The following is a 20,573-nucleotide window of genomic DNA, read 5'->3' as shown; positions in this document are numbered from 1 at the left end:
TTTTCAGGCAGTTATGGGGTTCATGGTGAGGACCAGCATGATGGCTAGTGTGGGTGCTTCCTACATTATGGTGAATCTAATACCCTTAAACTAACTGGAAGGACGAGAACATTCTTTCCCGAGGATCTGATCTGCTGAAGCCTTCTAAAACAGGGTTTTCCTCTCCCAACTTTGGAGTGAAAAAGGCATTCCCAGAGAAGCCCTTCCCCCTGCTCACGGTCACCTGTAAATCAGGAAGAGCAGAAGGGAAACTGAGGGTTCCAAAAGGCACCAGTGTCTGTCCTGCCAATATCCTTTATCTAAATCAGAAAATGGGGCCACCTTCCTCATCACTGGGCTCCCTCTTACCTGGAGTCTTTCTCTTGGAGGGATAGTCGTTCCTCCTGGAAATGCAAGATCTCCTGCTGCTTCTCCTTCAAGTCTACCAAAAGCTGCTGCCGCTCCCCCTTCTGGTGCTCCAGCGCCAGCTCCAGCTCTTGAAGCCGCGACCGAGAGGACAGCAGGGCCTCCCTCAAGCACTCCGTCTCCTGGGAGTGCTCTGGGAAGCAGAACACAGTGATGTGCACACTGTGGGGCCAGAGCCCAAGCTCACCCATCCTGACATGCAGAACCAAGGTGACAGGAAGGCCATCACACTACAGCTGTCCCAGGAGGCAGAGAGCGTTGGCTCACCACGTCCACACACCTGAGACTGGAGCCTCCCCCTTGCAATGCCCTTGAGCTTCTCATTTCATAAGGTCTACCTTGCTTCTAGACAAAACGCTATGCTTTCTAATGCTCACTATTTTCTAGGCTCCCATGCCCTCCGCACTATAACCCATTCTTGAGTTTTGTCAAAGATCAACATTACGACTCCTTGTCTACAGTTTTCAGAATCTATTATAGTCATCAATTTGAAAACAGGGACATCTGTTCTTTTCTGGGCTTGTGGCATCTCTCTGATCTGCAGGCTTTCTCAGGGACCATCGGCGGGGATCCTGGCATCAGGCTGCAGGTTCTGTCAGTCCTCGTGGGGGACGCCCTCAGGCCCGGCAGACTATACTTGCTCACATCTTAGCGTCTTCCCCTGGGGGGTCTGTGCTAGCCTGTCCCGGCACGCGATGGTGGCTTAAGAGTTGTGCCTCCTCTCTTATCTGTCAAGTCTTGTTCCTTCCCCATCTATGACCTTTCCCCTCACATCTTCCTGCTCTGAAGAGGCAAATTTAGAAATATCACTTGATGTGTCTTCCCCTTCTACAAGCATTCTTTCATTCTGGGCTTAATCCTTTCTGAAACCATTCATCTTGTATGGCTATTCAATAAATATTTGCAAATAAACGTCATTTGTTATTGATAACATATTGATTTGATCAAGTCAATTAAGACTAAGGTCAGCTGCCCCCCAGGTCAGAGAAATGGCCCCCTTGGATGCCCACTGAATAGTGTTAGGAAAGCTCCAAAAGACATTTTGCTGGTGCCTCCAGACACTGAGTCCTGAGGATCACTAACCAGAGAGGAATCCCGAAAGCGTGCGTGAGGGGAGGCGGTGAGGAGACAGCATGGCAGATCTGTACCAGGGGGAACACAGGGGGCTGCAGTAAGGTCTGCACAGGTAGAACTGGCCTAGCTGGTATCCCGTTTCATAACTACTGAGTATATCTGAGTATCTATAGGCTGCACAGAGGTGGTGGAGATCTGAGAGTCTGTGAGAGTTTTACGTGTCTCCGGAGCCTGGGGTGTGAGGGCCCATGGCTGGGACCTCTCAGGAAGTGATCCCTCCTAGACCCGAGAAGAGCCATGGGACTTTGGGTTGGCAGATCTGGTTAGTGGTTATGTCTACCTTCTTCTCTTGGCTTCTCCAGTTGGTGACTGGTGTGGCCAGGGAGGAAAGGGACCCGGGAACGAGCACGGTTGGAGGCTTTTACCACCTACCTCTGGAAACATGACTCAGCTGAGCCTGAAGGCTCCGGTTTTCTTCCTTAAGGACTTTGTTCTCGTTGTAGAGCTGAGCTGTGGGTTCCAGGCTGGGACTGTAGAAACTAGAGGTGGCTCCTGTCCCGGAAAGTGTAATCAGACATTTTACACACGTGGGTAACAGATGCGTTCAGAAGTTACCTGTTCTGTAGCTCTAGAAATACTGGCCCAACCCAGCAGGAAGGCCTGGGGACTCGAGGCGTGGCCCCAAAGCCTGATGGGCCTTGTTTCGGTGTGCCCGTCAGTCACCATGTGCCCTGGCTGCTGTTTTCAGGAAGCTCTTGCCCCTAAATAGCTGCTGCTGTGCTGTGGGCAAAACAGGGGGGTGGGGGGGTGGGGGGTGGGGATGGGGGGCAGGCGTGGGAGGAACGGCCTCCAAGTTTGTCACTTGGGCCTGGGAGGAGTCTGTGGGGATAAAGGCCACCGCGCTAAGTGGCTGGGGGAGGTCCCAGTGGCTCTACCACTGGCCAATCCAGACACAAGACACAGAGAGGTCAGCAGGCAGTTCTGGGAGCAGACTCAGGGTGGGACGAGAAGTCGGGCACCCCGTGGACACAGTGTGTTAGTTAGCTGGTGTCTATCTGCATAATAGTACCTGTTCCCCGTCCCCCCCCCCCCCCCCCCCGCCCCGAGCTTGCTGGACGGTCTGGAAAGAGGAAGTGGAGTGAAGTCCAGCACGGTGAGAGTGTGAGGCTCAGTCCCAGGGCCCTCTCCGCTAAAGCCCCCCCAGTGGTGACCACAGATGAGCAGCTAGGGCGTCTCCTACCGTTCCCGCGGGCCGCGCAGCTGAGCCTGTGCTCCAGTTGCTCCCGCAGCCGGTCGTTGATGCAGATGGACTCCTCCAGGCGCTGGCGCAGGTTCCGGATCTCCCCGAGGTGCTCCTCAAGCAGGTCGGCCCCTGCAGCCACCCGGGAAAGATGGAGATGGAGAATCTTGGTCACTGGTGGGGCGCCGGTGGGGGTGGGGCTTCGCCAGGGGCCCCGCAGCAGGATCCCCAAACACCCCCACCCTTCCGCCACTGCATTCCCTCTAGCAGGGGCACTCAGGAGCACAGCCACTTTGCTTAAAGAGAAAAGTGGCTTCATACCCGGGACAGCCTGGCACTAAGCACATTCCATGGGCCTCCTCCCACACAGGGGTAAGTGTGAGGGAGCTTTAAGTGTGAGTGTGCTGTGACCAGCGTAGTCGGTAAGGGAGTTCCACACAGTTTGGAAATACAGCTGAAGGGGCACTTGGGAGGCTCAGTCGGTTAAGCATCCGGCTCTTGATATCGGTTCAGGTTGTGATCTCGTGGTCATGAGTTCAAGCCCCATTGGGGGTGAGGAGGTGGGAGCTGTTAGCACAGAACCTGCTTGGGATTCTGTCTCCCTCTCTCTCTGCCCCTCCCCTGCTTACTCTCTCTCTCAAAATAAATAAATATTAAAAAAGAACTGAAGCATCTAGAAAGGTGTGGTGACCTCCTGAGTGTGAGTTTCTTTCCTGAGCGCAATAGGGAGGGCCTCACTCTACCCTGATACCGTTCCTTGTACTGATGCCCCACTGAACATTCTTTTTTTTTTTTTTTTTAAATGTTTTTTTTATTTTATTTCTAGGAGAGAGAGAGAGAGACAGCATTAGAGGGGAGGGTCAGAGAGAGAGGGAGTCACAGACCGAAACAGGCTCCAGGCTCTGAGCTGGCAGTCAGCACAGAGCCCGACGCGGGGCTCGAACCCACGAACCGCGAGATCATGACCTAAGCGAAAGTCGGACGCTCAACCGACTAAGCCACCCAGGCGCCCCTGAACATTCTTTAACAAGGCCCTGAGCCCTTCTTCCAGCCTCAGGGAGAAGGCCTAAGGTGAAAGTACATGGACGTAAGCTCATCCTGTGTAGTTAGCACCTGACAGTTAGGGCACAAGGCGTGTCCCTGACTCTCCCAGTCCCTGGCACAGCACAGAGGCCCTGGGCAGGGAGGCTGAACGGTCCACTGTTAGAAAGGTCCAACACTGGGGCGCCTGGGTGGCTCAGTCGGTTCAGTGTCTGACTTCAGCTCAGGTCATGATCCCACGGTTCATGAGTTCTAGCCCTGTGTCAGGCTCTGTGCTGACAGCTTGGAACCTAGAGCCTGCTTCAGATTCTGTGTCTCTCTCTCTCTCTGCCCCTCCTCTGCTCGTGCTCTCTCAAAAATAAATAAATGTTAAAAAAAAAAAATAAAAAGAAAGAAAGAAAGAAAGGTCAAGCACTGAGTGGGCCCTTTTTAATTTTTATTTTAATGTCAATTGTATTTTTATTATTGTTTTATTTTTTTGTCTTTTTTTAAAGTATAATTTATTGACAGATTGGTTTCCATACAACACCCAGTGCCCATCCCAACAAGTGAGAGGGCCCTTTTTTAAAGACTGTATTAATTAATTAATTTAGAAAGAGAGCATGCAGGTGACTGAGGGGCAGAAAGAGAGAATCCTATGAGGTGCAGAGAGAGAGGAGGAGAGAGAGGAAGAGAGAGCGTGAGAGAGAGTGCAGAGCCCAGCTCGGGGCCCGAGCTCACCCGATGGGCTCTAGCGGAGAGGACTCTTTCATTTCCTCCCAACTCTGTAAGGCAGGGACTAGAGAAGCAATAAAAAACGCCCCTGGCCCAGGTACGAGAGCGGGAGACTCTAATGAGAGTTCGTTCCACAGGCCGACTTGCTCCGCTCTGTTTACCTGTGGGTTTGGCGGTCAGCTGGCCCACGGAGGAGCCCGAGGACAGGTCGCCCGCTCCGCTCCCTTTCTGAGGCCTCATCACATCCCACTGGCTGCCGCTGCCCAGGTAGCCAGGCTCCAGGATTCCGCCCAGTTCTGTGCTGCCTCTGAGAGGTGAGTGGGGCCGGGCAGGGTGGAGACAGTGGGGAGAGCTGGCCTCTACCTGGTGGCTCTGAGGCAGTGCGGCTGGAGACACCGGATGGACAGTGCTGACGCCTGGGCAGGAAGAAACAGGAGTGAGGAACAGAGAATTGGAAGTGCAGGGCCGGCCGGGACGTGTGGGATTGTGAAGGATGGACACTGAAGGGGACGTGGGCAGTGTCGGAGATCCCAGTCTGTTGCAGACTACCAGTCACATGAAGTCCATACTCAGAGGCTATACCTTTCCCCCCATGTGTTTGCTGGCATGAGACACCAAGAGGCAGAGGGTGGATCAAGTATCTGGAAGTCACCAGTGTGCACAAGGGAAAAGTCCAGGGGCCCCACTCCTGGCTCCTGCTGTAATTCCTCATGATGGAGGCTCAGGGAAGTCCAGTAGGAGAACTCAGTCCCCAAGTCAGCATATGGCACATTCCTGTTCGTGGCTGTGGTCAATGCTAGCATCCTTGGGGGGCACGTAGGGCTTTCACTTCATAGGCTGACACGTTCATAGACTTTAGCAAGCCATCGGCCTTCCCTGGAGCTGAATCATATCTGCTTCTACGTAAAAAGAAGCCCAGCCTGTGGGAGACGCAGAGAGAGGTGGGGAGGGCTGTGATTTAGGGTATTCATTTTCAGAAGACTGTTTTCTATTGGGGATTATCGGCATGAGCAGCAGAGTAAGAAGGTAGCTCCGCCCAGGCAAAGAGGAAGAGGTTGTCACGGCCTCCAACCAAGCTGAACTCCTCTGAGGGGTTAATGGATTGGTACTTGTCAATGTTTATCTCCATTTGTAACTGGTTCTCAAATGTGGCTACACACTAGAGTCATCTGGGAAATGTAAACTCATATACACTGATGCCTAGACCTCCGGAGACTTTGCCTTCATGGGTACAGCTTGGGCACTGGATGTCTTAAAATCATCCCAGGTGATTCGGATGGGCAGCAAAGTTTGAGAAGTACTATCGTGGGTCTCTCCTTCCCCAGTTTGTAAAATACTCCATGTTCTTTAGGATCCCTGGGAGTTAGAGAGGGGGATGAAAAATGCCAGCATCTAAATCTTAAGTTGGGATTAAGTAAAGATGTGGTTTCTGACCTCTTTCACCCCCTTTCCACCCCAGCCCAACACAAGGCAAAGGGGGAAGTCAGGGGTTGTTGACAGCTTCCTTTTAACCAAGGCCATGGAAGGTTCCAAGTCTCTGAGTACCAGTGAGCAGTATTCTCGTGTTCCAGGTTCCTCTGGCTACACAACACAGAGCACACGCCCTCGACCACGCAAAGACACCAGGCAGATTCTAGCACAAGGAGATTTTTGCCCCACGGTGACCTGAGAAGCTGCCATGCACCACTGTCCATGAAGAAGCTTGGTTCAAAGCAAACAAGGAACACTGGTAAGCTGTGGTCCATCAGAGAGGACTGTGCTTCAGGATGGAGAAGAAAGGGCTACAATCTTCCTCACCAAAGATGGTGGGGAATCTTCCTCACCAAACTCTGCAGATGACATATGACGTCAACCCATATCAGCAGACCCTTTTCCATGCACAGACGTCTCCTATCTTTCCTTTTGGACAAAGACAAACTGACAAATATGGACAGGCAAAGGGAAAGAAAAGCAAGCTAGGGCACACTCTTGCCATTTTGACATGAGACAAGTCTGTTATCCATTAATTGTTGGTTTCAGGACTGCTAACATAACAAATTTTAGGTCAGAGACCTCAGAACTTTCCATAGATCTCTGAAGAGAAAAAGAAGAGGCTTCCAGAATTTGTTGAGTTTAGCTCAGGCACATGCTCTGAGTGGGATGGCAGTGAGCCACCTTATGGGACACCTGGGTGGCTCAGTCGGTTAAGCATCTGACTCTTGACTTTGGCTCAGGTCATGATCTCATGGTTCGTGGGTTCAAGCTCTGCATCAGGCTCTGTGCTGACAGTGTAGAGCCTGCTTGGGATTCTCTCTCTTCTCTCTTTGCCCCCTTCTCTCTCAAAATAAATAAGTAAACTTCAAAACCATCCTTAGGCAGAGAAGGCCTAATGGAAATATGGGACTAGGAGCAGAAGACACGGATTCAAGCCCATCTTTCCCACTTGCGAGTAGCCTTAAACAAGCACCTTGACTTCCCTGAGCCTTAGTCCCCTGCTCTGGCTCTTCCTCTCACACAAGTGGTGCGGGGCTCAGGTAAGCCTAGAGGCCTCCACCTGCGCGAAGCTGTGGCAAGCAGGCGGCGATCCTTGAGGTTTCACTGCCTGTACAAAGGGAGATGTACGAACTCCCCTAAAAATGATCTTATCTAATTAGTTCTGGGAATCAAACGGAGACACAGTAGACAGTGCATCCATTTTCAGGGTTGACAAAAGAAATGAGCTGGTGTAAATGACATTTGGGGGCTCAGGTATACGAATTCTTGGTGGTCTTGGGTCACTGGACACTGTGTGGTGACCCCTTACCATCGATGTTTGGCTCACCTGAGGGTTTTTTTTTTTTTTAATTTCTGAGAGAGAGAGACAGACAGACAGACAGACAGACACAGTGTGAGAGGTAGAGGAGGGTCAGAGAGAGAGGGGAAATACAAAATCTGAAACAGGCTCCAGGCTCTGAGCTGGCTATCAGCACAGAGCCTGACGCGGGACTCGAACCTATGAACTGTGAGATCATGACCTGAGCCGAAGTTGGACGCTTACCCGACTGAGCCACCCAGGCACCCCCAGAATGTGGTTTTAAGGTAACTTCAGTCTGATTTCTAGTTAAAAAATTTTTTTTATAGTTTATTTATTTTTGAGACAGAGACAGCACCGGTGGGGGAGGGGCAGAGAGAGAAAGAGACACAGAATCTAAAGCAGGCTCCAGGCTCTGAGCTGTCAGCACAGAACCTGACGCGGGACTCGAACCCACGAACTGTGAGATCATGACCTGAGCCGAAGTAGGACACTTAACTGACTGAGCCACCCAGGCGCCCCTAGTTGTTGTTTTTTTTTTTAAGCATCGCTAGAAGGCAAATTCCTCACGTGAAGGTTTTTCTTATTTTTTTAAGCTATAAGTGATCTCACGGAGCATTTTTTGTGGTGAGGCCTCCAGCCCATACATATATCAAAATCTTTCCAAAAAGATGGCTGGACAGTCTATACCCGATAAGATCAATTATCCCTGGAAGTCAGGCAGCAGAATTCTCAATCAGATATCACAGCCTGTGCTTCAGGTCCTGGCCACCCACCTGTCACCTGTCCAGGGGTAGAAATGAACCCTGTGCAATAGGAAGATGGGTTTTGTCACTTCTTCTGAACCCATTACTACCTTTTTTGCCCTCAACCTGATGGTGTCAGGATCTGAACTTGATTAAGAGCATTTCACAGCAGGAGAACAGAACAGGCATGGAGAGGACCCCGCCTGAGAGTGGCCATCTTCTTTATGGCCGCTGTGTCTCGCGGAGGCATGGCACATGAACTCTCTCTCATGCTCTGCCACTAAACACGTCACCAGGCTCCAGCATACTTGGTGGGGCCCCACACTGTCTGCAGCGGGACAGGACCCCATCTGGGGCCTGATGAACCGATGAGACACATGCATAGAAGGATAACAGTAAACACATTTCCAAAAAAAGCAGCCAGAGCCAACCCTCAGCCATCCACTGGCAAAGCGAACGCCCTATGCTGCGGTCCAAGACTCCGCTGTCAAAGCCAAAGCCATGCAGAGCCACACAGGGCGAGGCGGCCGTTCCCAAGCACACGAATGCAGCAGGAAGTGCTCACTTTCTCCCAACTGCTTCTGCAGCAGCTGCAGTTCCTGCTGGGCCTGCACCAAGGAGACCACGGGTGCCTCACAGCGGCCAAGGAGGGGAGGGCCAGCGGCGCCGAAGGGCAGGAGGCGGGGCGGAGCTGAGGGCAGAGGTGCCCGGGGAAGGCTAGCCAGCGAGGGGATGGAGGGGAAATGAAGGCCTAGAAAGTTGGGGAGAAAGGAGACACGTCATTAGAAAGAAAGAGAGAAAGGGAAGGGTAAGGGATTGAGAAGATGAGACTATTCCCTGACCAGATGCCTCCTCGGGGAGCCAGCTGACACGGCGAGGGGTGAGCACTGCTACCCAAGAGGCTGGCCTGGCCGACCCCCACCTTCTCCCCTGCCAGGATAGCCTGCATGCACATTCTCTGCTCATCTCGGAAACTGCTGGCTACAGAAGACAACTGTACCAACTGTAGCCCCAGCAGCTACGAGAGCCCAGCCCAGCCACCCCGGGCACAGATAGGTCAGCGTGTCTCAATGCTCTCAAGCACCCCGGGCATGCATCGGCCCTTGCCCCTGTGACAAGGCTCTCCCTACACCTTGAACTCTTCTGAAAGCATGAGGGCTCGCCCCGAGGAGGGCAGGAACGGGCCAGGGCTGTGGAGAAACGTGTATTCCTAAGGCCTGTAACTCAAGACTCCAGCAGAAACAAACCTCTGACTCTCAAATCAATGTGTTCACTCACCGAATGAAAAGTAAAGGTCCTGCTGAAGCGACTTCGGCACAATAGCCTGCGTATCTGTCTGGGTGTTTGCATCACTTGGGAAAAGTTCTTAATATGTGCAGACTCTCCAGACCCTGATCTACGAAATCACAAACTTGGGGAGTGGGGCCTGGAGGGTTGCATTTAAAAACATCTTCACAGCTGACCATTATACAGCCCAGCTTCAGATGGGACTTTAGGAACCCCGGAATGTTCTGCTGTCTGACTCTGTCTCCTCTTTCCTACAAACAGTTACACGGCAGGTAGCCCGTGGAGGGAGCACAAACCAAGACTGACCTGTGGAGAATGTCTCCCACGGGAGATGATTACATTTTAAATCACACCCCTTACCCCAGGATGCTGACACGCTATCAGAGCGACACCACAAAGACACCCCCGTTGCCAAGTGACACGGGCCATGCATCCTTCAGGGAGGCATTCTCATCTTAACCCCCCTGGCCTTCTGTTCTGTTTGACCCCAGAGCATTTACACAGACAGATGTCCACGGTGCCAGGCAAACAGCTTTTCCCCATGATTTCCTGGGCCAGCTGCTGCCTGCTCTGCCTGAGAAACTTGGAGCCCAGGCTCAGAAACTGTCAGACACATCCCTTTCTTAAGCTTTTGGTTGACTTATTCTCGGGAGGGACGGGGCAGTAGAAGGAAAGCACTGTGCTCTCCGGGGCTGCCTTACACAAATGAGCCAGTCGTGGCAGGAGATAGGAGGCGAGGACAGGGTTTGCCCTTCCCTGCCATCACCAGTGTGAAGCTGTAAGAGGAAAGCACACCCCCAGGCAAGCAGGCTGGTGAGGCCACAGTGTGGATATAAGGTCACTTATAAGCGAGCAGGAGCTTTGGCTGCTGTAATCCTGGGAGAAACATGTGGCCCCTCTGCTCCCCAGGGTGAAATGAAGGAAAGAAATGGAAATGTTTAGCTTAAAACAACTGGCCAACTGCCAGTCAAAACTGCTGGTACACAGGTCAAAGGCTGTTGTAGATTTCTGATTTTTCTAAAATATTTAAAACAAAACTCAGACACAATTAGCGAACTAGGATGGTCCCTTGGTTTCATCTAGGATTTGAGGCACACAAGCCCGTGACCATGGAATCACTGGTCCCAGACGACGAGTCACACAGGCAGCTGAGGGACAGGAGACAGAGCTCCCGCCGTGCTGGCTGTCGCATACCTGGATGGGCCTGGCTGGCCTCCTGGGGGGGGCTCTGGGGAGCTGGCAAGCTGGTGGGGTTGCTGCTGGGTTCGGCCTTAACCCCCTGAGGTGCACTGGCTGCTGATGGTTTAGAAGACAGTACAGCAGAATGACTCGAATGGTGGATGGTATCTACAAAACCCATGAATGAAAGAAAATGTTGGGTGGTCTACACAGAACGGGAACCTGGCCTTCTATTTAGCCAAGGGGTACCAGGGCGGAGCCTGGCTCTCCGGGAAAGCACCAAGCACAGGCACTGAGAGCAGGCTTCATGTTCTGGCTCACAGAGAGCTCCCTTAGTGAGGCAAGCCACCTCAGAGGAGATGGTGGCGCTCGGACCATGAGAACGGCGCCTCCCAAAATACCAGGCAGGTCCGACAGCATCTGTGAACACGGACAGGTACTTGGGGCACACCATTCGGGAGATGCAGATAGCAAGGTCACTGTAGGAGGGGTGAGATGCCCCATTGTAAGACGGAAGTCAGTCAGACCGTCTGTGCTCATGGGGCAGCAGGGAAGGAAGGTCTGGAAGGATCCTCTCCCTCTTCCCTGCTGTGGTTCACCTTGGGCCCACCAGCACGCACATCCAGGGGAGACTCAGTGACACCCTGCAGAGTCATGAGCAGAGCAAAGGTCCCACACCACGGGGGCCTGTGCTTGGCGCTTGGTCCCACAGCCACGTTCAGCCCGGTACACTCCCCGGTGGACCTCCGAGGCCTGGTTATGGGTGTCTTCTCTCAGACTAGGTAAAAGCGGTACCACTCAGAAAGCAGAGGCTACCTGAGTGACCGGGTGGAGCCTTCTTCTCTTCATACTGTGTGTACTCGCTGGCGACGTCCATGTCAGAGCAGGCCTCCAGCTCATCCGACAGGAAGGAGGAGGTGCTGGGGGAGCGCTGGGGGTCCGACAAGGCGTGGCTGCTGCAGGGCGTGAGCGACCGGGCATCCAGCTTGGCCTGCAGGACTTCGATCACCTTCTCCTTCTCCTGCAGCTCCCTGCTGAGCCTGTGGGGTGCAGGTGACAAGAGGTGAAGCCAAGGTCACCGGACCAGCTAGTTGTGACGAAGACACACAGGAAAGCTGCAGAAGTCAAGGGAATCATTCCTGCGAAGAACCATGGCAACAACCCATGTCTGATTAGGAGCAAAGAAGAGGTGTAGTGCAGGGGGTAGAGGTGCAACAGTCACCCAGTGTACTGGCCCCGCATGGCACTTGGGGACTGGCAGACACTCGGGCAGCTCTTCGAGGCACCGCTGCTCTAGGCACGGCCCTAGCAGAGCTGTGGTCCGATGCCCGCTGGTTCCCAGTCTCCAAGAAGAGACGCACAGAAATGGGAGGCAAGTGTTGCCACTGACAACCAAGAGCAGGACAAGTGGAATCAGCTGGCTGGTTGCGGGCACAGCGCACGTGTGTGAAAACAAAGACAAAACACCGTTCTTCGCCACACGCATGTTGAGAAGCACTCTGTGGCCTTAAAGCACGTGTCTGACACAAGGGGCCTGAACTAGGGGCTATGATGGGTTTGGAGCCCATATTTTACTGCACATTTTAAGACTATCTGTAAGTGACTCGTTGAAAACTGGCTCCTAAGGCACTGTAGCCTCCCAGGGATCTGCAACATCTAGGCCTTTCCCCTAGGAATGGTACGAGGGGTCTTTGATTCTTTTTTTTCCCCAAGGAAATTGGACGGTTATTAAGCCGGCTGCCAACTCAGCTCGGGATGAGCCCACTTAGCAGAGTACACATCTCGTCTTTAAACACACAGGAGGAAGGCAAGGGGAGGGCCTTGGGGGTGCCAAGGACCCCTGAAACTGGGTTAGTTTACTTGTGGGTCAGACTGGCTCTAGGTCTGGAAAATAAAAATGCAAATGGAAATCGACAGAATTGTATCAATAAAGAGTAAAGACTTAGGCTAAACACAACAGTAAGACGTTCCATGAATGAAGGAACTCATTCAATCAGCATTTCCCGCCCCCTGATTTGTGAAGCTGCACTCACCCTGGACCCCGTGGGCCCTGTTCCCGCTTCCTTTATCAGATCCTATTTCAAGTTACCTGAGAGCCAGCGGTTCGAGTCCTGCTTGGTCTTTCTCACTTTTATGATCCTCTGCAAGCCAAATTCAGAAAGAAACTGTAAGAAACTAAACAGGTCCCACTTCCCCCGTTGTAAGTGCAGGAGCCTCTTTGGGTACAGGACGCTGCCTCCTCCGTGTGTGTCCCAGACACTTAGGAGAATTACTCGGGAAGGCTGTAGATCGTGGCCTCCGAGGGGAGACCTGTAGGCTCTCCTGAGCTCACCAGGCAGACCTCCCCTGACGTGGTGACCAGCACCGTGACTTTCTCTGCCCTGAATCAATGCAGAGAAGTTTAAAAGGCACTTGCCCAGCTTCTCTCCGGAACATTCTAACTTCCAAGCCTGCCACAGACGGCCTCCCAGATGCATGCTCTCTGTCCCATCACAGCATTCCTGCAGAACCCACTCTTGCTCTGTCCCGCCTCTGTACCTGCCACCAGCATGGGGGGATGGTTGGCCCCCAAGACTCATCCTGCTGTATTCCCTCGGGGGCTCTCAGGAAAGTTTTTCAAAGTAAAGGGCTCCAATAATAACCAATATTCCTAGCCTTTGCACTATGACATTTGGTACCGAAACCATGTCCAAGGGCAGGGTGCTTTACCCATAGCTGAACTATAGTCACGTATGATACCATGCAATAGACAAAGAAACAGAGACACTGAAAGGCTAAGCCATTGACCAAAGCAAGTTAATGGCAGCATCCGGGCCACAGCCTGGGTCTTCCAATTTTCAGGTCAGGCTCTTTTCACTAGGATGAGGTCCTCTGATCTTGTCTTCCTTTCTCCCCCTTAGCACTCAGTGGACACAGCCTGCTTCCCTAACGGCCACTTGCTACCAGTGCTCAAATTTCTGCAGCTGCAAACATGGCCTCTCCAACCCTGTACGTTCTGCCCCAATGCCCCCCACCAGCCAGTGCTGACCCTGTAAGGGCCCCGGGAAAGGGAGTGGAAGCAGGAGATGGGTTAAAAGGCCGTGGGAGTGACTGGGAGTGTGCCAAAGCCCTGTGGCCAACTTACTGGTGCTGAGTTTGCTGGTAAGCCTCTCCATCAGCTGGCTTCCCTGGGCGAGCTGCTCCCTGAAGCTTTGGCCCAGGTAGTAGTCTATGTCATTGCTCCTAAGAAGGTCCTCAAAAGATTTTACCGTATCTTTTGTATGCTGGGTGAGAAGATAACAGATACCTCTCCCTTCTCTTATCTTCTGGCGCAGGTAGGATAGTTCTCGGGCCTGATCCTGAATCAAGGAATCGTATTTCCTAATGCAGGAGAGAAGAGGAAAAAGAATGAAAAAGAGTGAATATTAAATCCTGGGGCTTCTGTAGAGATTTCTGTGAGAATATCTCTAAGGCGCTCTCACAAGCTGAATTCTGGCACATAAACCAAAGATGGTATTTAAGAGTAAATCTTGCTCTGACAAATGACAACAACAACTTAGTATGCCTTTGTTCTGACACTGTTTTATATATGTTGGTTGTATGTCCAAATAGATCTTAAGTTCTGTGGAGGTAAATACAGTGCCAAAGTTTATAGTCCTTCAAGGATCAGTAGAGGGTAGATTCACAGTTGTTACTCAATAAACACTAAACAGATACCAAATAAATACTAAAAAATAAATCCAGTCATTGGAATGACTTAATCCTGAGTCTGGGTGGAATCTTTCATGCCTTCTGTTTCAAAGACCATCTATAACATGGCGGATGCTACTCTGCAGAGACGACCATCACACAAATTCCCGTCCCACACACACCTTTGCCTCATCTTTCATTAGCAGGTAGAGGCTATTCTCCACCTTCTTAAACGTGGGCAAGCTCGGTGACCACTTGGACCGACATACTCTAGTGGAAGTGATACTGTGCCCCGTCTAGATGTAGCTCTTAACTGTTCTGGCAACAACCACTTCCGGTCTGTTGGATGCCAGCTGCCATGTAGAAATGCAACTACCCTGAGACCACCATACTATGAGAGGCCCCTGCCAGGAAGAAGGACCCCGGAAGACGAGAAGCCACGTGGAGAAAGAGAGATGCCAAGGAGCACCACATCACTAGCCATGCGACTGAAGAAGCTATGCCCACCCCCCTCAGAACTTTGGGATGACTCCAGCCCCAGCCGCTGTCTGAGGGAAGCTGCATGAGAGACTCCTCCAGTGAAAACCACCCTGCTGAGCCCAATGCACATGAATTATTGTTTGAGGCCACTAAGCTTTTAAGTGGTTTGATACTCAGTGCAGATAACAAGGACACATACCGAGATGGAAGTATACCCAGTATTGTTCAACACAAAGTACCAATACCAATAGTAGTTATGGTAGATAGTATTGAGAACTTAATATGTGTCATGTAATTATAAGAATTATAATTCTTTTTTTTTCAAATGTTTATTCATTTATTTTTGAGAAAGAGTGTGAGTATAAGTGGGGAAGGGGCAGAGAGACAGGGAGAGACAGAATCCCTCTCAAGCAGGCTCTGAGCCACCAGCGCAGAGGTCAACATGGGGCTCCAATTCATGAACTATGAGATTGTGACCTGAGTCAAACCCAAAGAACCCCTGTACTAATTCTTTTACACCTAATAACCACGCTTTGAGGCAGGTTCTCTTACCATCCTCATTTAATAGGTAAAAAATAGGCCCCGAAGGTCCAAGTAAGTGGTGTGGCTAGAAGGTGCCAGAGCTAGGAGTCAAACCCAAACAGTCCGACTCGAGTCTTACTACGACACCACATACCCTGGCATTTTACCTACAGGTTCCTGAGAGGAGACCCTGGGATGCGCTGTCTCCGAGTAGGGCCCAGCTGTCCTCTCTTCAGCTCTAGGCCTGGCATGCACACAAGTACTCTGTTGACTGCCCCGATGGGTTCTCTCCTCGACCCGCCTGGGCTACCCAGCCTCAAGCACAAACTTAACCGTCATCAGTCAAATAAGGGTCCAAGAAGTGACCTCCTTACCCAGGCCACGTGGCGGACCTCAGCTCCTCGGCCAGCTTCCCTTCTGACCCGGTCTTCGGGAGCTGGGCCTCTAGCTGGGACACTCTCTGGATCAGACTCTCCAGATCCTTCTTAGCCTGCAGCCCTGGGGGATAGAATGCCCCCGTGCCATCAGAGAGCCACCCCTCATCCTCGTCAGTGACACTCTGAGGGGAGGATCCCTCCAGGGCTCCGATGGCCTTCAGCTTTCGCGGTCTCTCCAGACTAGACGAGTAATCGCTCGTAACCGAGAGCGACCGCACCCGGCTCTTGAGGTTCTGAATGATCTTGTGGGCGTTCTGCAGCTGGGTCTTCAGGTCTCTGATGTCCTTGTGGAGGACAGAGGTGTCTTCCGACTTCCCGCACGCCTGGAACTCCTGCTTCCCCCGAGGGCTCTCCGAGGGCTTCTTCCCAGGGGCGCTGGCCGGGGGTGAGTCCAGCAGGGGTTCCTCACACTCTGAGAACAGACAAAGACATCTCCCTGAGTAGAGCCGCCCATCCTGCTGTAGCTGGAAACCGCTTCGGGGCTGGGTCATAATCACGTGAGCAAAAGCTGACCCCAGACCTTTACTCGGCCCTGCACTTCCCCAGCGCCCACACATGGTTCCTCTTATCCACCCACCAGCCCTGCAGGTCAGGTCACCTGTTGTGCTGAGCATTTTTCTTCTCTTCACCGTTTCTGTTTGGCGGGTGTCCCTACAGTCAAAGCCCTTTGATCGTGGACAAGCAATTGCTTAAACTTAGGGTGAGCGCATCTGGTCTTTTCATTAAAAAGTAAGCTTTATCTAACAATCTGTTGGATGGAACTTTTTTCCCCCCTTTTAATTAACGGCAGTATTTTGGAGACTACAGAAATTCAAACTCACACTCAGCCTCATTTGGGGCTAGAGTTCTCTGCCAAAGCCTCCTGCCCCTCTCTGGTCCTGGTCCCCTTCCGTCTACAACACCCCCCACCCCGCCGCCCATCAGGAGTGGGACTGGCCAACAGCTCCCGGATGTGGGCGGACAGGTAAGCCCCGCCCCCACGCTCCTACCCGGACTTGTGCTCTCCTCCCGCTCTGCCTCATTCTCGCTTCGGCCACAGGTCTCATAGCCCAGATCCTGGAGGTCCACCTGCACCTGCTTGCTGTCCTGCTTCACCAGGGACTCACCTGCTTGGGAAGAGACAGAGGGCACTGCAGAGGGTCTGAATTGCCCACATGCAGCTCAGGGACACCTCAGGGGCACATGCCCTCAGCAGGTAGGGAGGTCAGGGCCATAGTGGGATGGGCCTGTCTTTGGACTCAAGTGGGAGAAGAGACCACCCACTCTGGGCAGGACTTCCTTCCACCAGCTTGAGCTTCCGTCTGCCGCCGCTGATCTCACCTACGATCCCTGAGCCTTTGTAGAGACCAGACCTTTCTAAGTTGGGTATTATATATTATTGTCCCTACAAGCCCCAGTGAAACTAGCAAGTGCTTTATCCACAGACCCTTAGTAAATACATGAATGGAGCTGAACTGACTTAGAATCCTAACGCATCGAGATCTGCACTGTTCAGTAACATAGCCACACGGGATTCCTTCATATTAAATTAATTAACATTAAATAAAATTCCCGAGTTGAACGAGCATGACTCCTAAGCACATGTGATGTAGATATAGAACATTTCTATCAGAAAGCATGGGTTCTAATTTTTTTAAATATTTATTTATTTTTGAGAGAGACATAGAGAATGGGGGAGGGGCAGAGAGAGAGGGAGACACAGAATCTGAAGTAGGCTCCAGGCTCTGAGCTGTCAGCACAGAGCCCGACGTGGGGCTCCAACTCCTGACCCATGAGGTTGTGACCTGAGTCGAAGCTGGACATCCAGCTGGCTGAGCCACCCAGGCACTCCTGGAAAGCATGGATTCTAGACCAAAGATGGTGATGTGTTTCTGAAGAATAGGACTGGGTGCCAAGAGGAGGTGAGAAACTATCAGTGTATGTGGAGAGAGGTAAGGCATTTTGCTGACTATACCAGAAATCAGCAAACCTAGGGGCGCCTGGGTGGTTCAGTCAGTTGAGTGTCCAACGTCAGCTCAGGGCATGATCTCATGGTTCGTAAGTTCGAGCCCCACATCGAGCTCTCTGCTGTCAGCACAGAGCCTGCTTCAGATTCTCTGTCCCCCTCTCTCTGCTCCTCCCCCGCTCATGCACATACTCTCTCTCAAAAGTAAACATGAAAAACATCAGCAAACCTAAACGTTAGCCCATTCCCTCCCTACACACTCCCTGCAAACTTGCTTTGTTCTTTATTCCTCTCTGCCAGGTGCAAACTGAAGTTAAACATCCACCTTCCACAGCTCTAGGACCATGGTCAGGATTAGATCCATCTTGAGGCTGGGGACGAAAGGTGAGGCCTGCAGAGCATGCAGCTTCTCAGGGAGAAGACAGTCACCTGGGTGATGGTGCACCTAAGACTTACGAAGCATGACTCTGTATTTCTCCAGCTGGTTGGCCTGGGCAAAGACCGTGGCTTCCGATATCAGCAGCTTCTCCTGGAGATCCTGATAGCGCTGCCTGCACTGCGCTAGCTGGGAGCGCAGGTGCTTGGTGGACCCAGGAAGGCTACCTTCTGACTGAGGCCCAGGGGCTTGGGCCTGGGGCCGGTTATCCAGCTGTGGAAAGAGCCAGCACAGGGACCGGGGCAGTCTGAGGTCAGGAGCCATGCAGCAGAACGTCCACCACCCCTTCTGAGCCCCGAGGACTCTGTTCATGGGTCTGTCACAGCATTCCTCACACCATTTGGCAGTTGCTTGCGTTCCAGACCGAGCTCCTGCAGAGCTGGGCTAATGTTTTATTCATCTTTGTATCTACGGCAAGTAGCAAATCGCCAGTAGAGTCTACTAGGAGCTCTCCGTGAATGTTCATTCGATGGTTAAAAAGCGAAGGGGTAGGAATCTCTACTCATCCCTCCCTGCTCTCAGAATCCTCTATGTTCTCCGTTTACTGAACCCTCAGCAAAGCCCCTCCCCTTATGAGGACCCCGAGAGCCCCTCCTGAGGCTCAGGAGCAGACACGTGTGTGAGCTGCGACAAAATTGGCAGTGATAAGGGAGAGATGTCATTACACACTGCTTGTCTGGGCTGCCTTAACCCCCAGGCATCACTCTACCGCATCCTGTTGAAATAATCCATCTTGCCCTGTCTCTTCCCACCGTTCTGAGCACTAAAGGGGCAGAGACCAGCCCTTACTGCCTGCTGCCAGTACCTACTGTGTCATCTGGAAAATGAAGCACTCCAGAGATATTTATGAAAAATTAATTACTCAAGTAATATTTATGGGATAATGTTGTAAATGCCTTCCTAAAGGCTGAACGTGTGAGGAACATCATTACGACTGCTTGTGGGGCAAAGGTGCCCCTCTCTCAGTCCCTCCTGACCCGTAGGACAGAACTGTCACCTCCAGCCCTTCTCCAAGGGCCTTTCGTCCCATCTAATCCCACACTTACTTGATCGGCATCCCCTGCAAGTGCGGCCCCCAGGTCAAGGCTCTGGGGTCGGGGGCAGGGCTTCATGGTCCCGGGCTCCTCTTCTTGGCCTCGTGGCTTCTCGGGAGAACAGACCAGCTCTGTGTTCATTCTGTCGATCTCCCGGGCCAGCCGTGCAAGGAGCTCTGGACTAAGTTGACCATTCCCATCCTTACTGCTCAGTACCAGCTGCTCTTTGAGGAGGCTGATGATGTTGTGGGCATTCTTCAGTTTTCCCTGGAGCTTTCTGAACTCAGCCTGAAGGCTGTTCTCACTCAGACCCCCTTTGGCCGCCACAGCTTCCACCGTCACCTCGCCCTTCTCCTTGTCTTCCTCTATCTCCCATCCGTCAGACATTGCTTCTCCCATCTGCTCTTTCAGCTCTGCGTTCTCGAGGCAAAGGCTGAGCATGGTGTTCCTGCAGGATGTGGGCGGTCAGGGGCTGGCTCTGGTCTCGGCCTCGGCTCCCCAGAGCCCCCCATCTCAGTCCGGCAGAGACTCAGAGACACCCCAAAGCATGACGCAACCTCAGAGACCTACACCTGCTCCCTCATATTGTAGACAAGGAAACCAAGGTTCAGGAAGAGAGAAGCCTTGCCCACACTACTTGGTGGCAACGTGCCCACTAAAAACCTTGGACTCAACACACTTGGTCTTTTTTTTTTTTTTTAATGTTTTTTAATTTATTTCTGAGAAAGAGAGAGAGAGACAGTGTGATCAGGGGAGGGTCAGAAAGAGAGGGAGACACAGAATCTTAAGCAGGCTCTGGGCTCTGAGCTAGCTGTCAGCATAGAGCCCAACGCAGGGCTTGAACCCACGCACCATGAGATCACGACCTGAGCTGTAGTCGGACGCTCAACCCACTGAGCCACCCAGGTGCCCCTCAACACACCCGGTCTTTACCCGAGTCCTGCAGCCCCCTGTTCTAACCTTCAGTGGTCACCGGAATAAACAAGGGTACTTATAGTGTTAAGAAGAAAAAATACGAAAGACCTTGCCGAGGGCACATTTACTATTACGGGCTCTATAATTCTATTAATTATCACAAGTTTTCAGCCACTGGATGAGAGATGGGGACCTAGGAAAACACGAAATAAATAATACTCATCAGAACTGCAATCAAATGTACTTTGTTTGCCTTATGCCTGGCTCTTGTGATAGATCTTCAGGGGGGAGGGAACTCTTTCTGTCCCATTCACCCTGTATCCCCAGAGCCTCCACAGTGCCTGCCATGGGAAACATTCATATTTACAGAATAAATAAAAAGGATAAACAACTAATTTTCACTAAGACATTCTAGGGTTTCTTCCCATGGAACCCTTCAGCAGGGTTGGATGGAAGCAATAAAAAACATGGCTTTAATAAGGCAATCCATTTATTTTTTTTATTATTTTTTAAAAATATTTTTATTTATTTCTAGGGGAGAGAGAGAGAGACAGCATGAGCAGAGGAGGGTCAGAGAGAGAGGGAGATACAGACTCTGAAATAGGCTCCAGGCTCTGAGCTGACAGTCAGCACAGAGCCCGACGTGGGGCTCGAACCCACGAACCGTGAGATCATGACC

At 51.9% G+C, this 20,573-nt stretch overlaps 1 protein-coding gene across 12 annotated transcripts in view; it reads right to left on the bottom strand.

Annotated features, from left to right (window-relative positions):
• The window catches only part of LOC120247637 (myomegalin-like), a 221,631-nt gene that overhangs the window by 13,247 nt on the left and 187,811 nt on the right, over positions 1 to 20,573 (bottom strand). For 7 of the 12 annotated variants that reach the window (XM_039255654.1, XM_039255661.1, XM_039255653.1 and 4 more), the window contains 12 exons: positions 18,992 to 19,427; positions 17,966 to 18,158; positions 16,554 to 16,670; positions 15,502 to 15,976; positions 13,581 to 13,816; positions 12,546 to 12,597; positions 11,273 to 11,496; positions 10,472 to 10,624; positions 4,636 to 4,890; positions 2,720 to 2,851; positions 1,912 to 2,031; positions 349 to 538 (listed from right to left, as the gene is read on the bottom strand). In XM_039255654.1, the coding sequence (XP_039111585.1) occupies positions 349 to 538; positions 1,912 to 2,031; positions 2,720 to 2,851; positions 4,636 to 4,890; positions 10,472 to 10,624; positions 11,273 to 11,496; positions 12,546 to 12,597; positions 13,581 to 13,816; positions 15,502 to 15,976; positions 16,554 to 16,670; positions 17,966 to 18,158; positions 18,992 to 19,427 (2,583 nt within the window). Of the gene's footprint in view, positions 1 to 348; positions 539 to 1,911; positions 2,032 to 2,719; positions 2,852 to 4,635; positions 4,891 to 8,555; positions 8,742 to 10,471; positions 10,625 to 11,272; positions 11,497 to 12,545; positions 12,598 to 13,580; positions 13,817 to 15,501; positions 15,977 to 16,553; positions 16,671 to 17,965; positions 18,159 to 18,991; positions 19,428 to 20,030; positions 20,088 to 20,573 lie in introns of those variants that run through there. The other 5 variants (XM_039255660.1, XM_039255659.1, XM_039255658.1 and 2 more) reach the window with 3 other exon arrangements.

This window comes from Hyaena hyaena, unplaced genomic scaffold (genome assembly GCF_003009895.1).
Source record: "Hyaena hyaena isolate Hyena2069 unplaced genomic scaffold, ASM300989v1 scaffold_539, whole genome shotgun sequence".
NCBI classification, from domain to species: domain Eukaryota; kingdom Metazoa; phylum Chordata; class Mammalia; order Carnivora; family Hyaenidae; genus Hyaena; species Hyaena hyaena.
The sequence above is the reverse complement of the archived record's forward strand: the minus strand, read 5'-3'. Positions and strand labels throughout refer to the sequence as shown.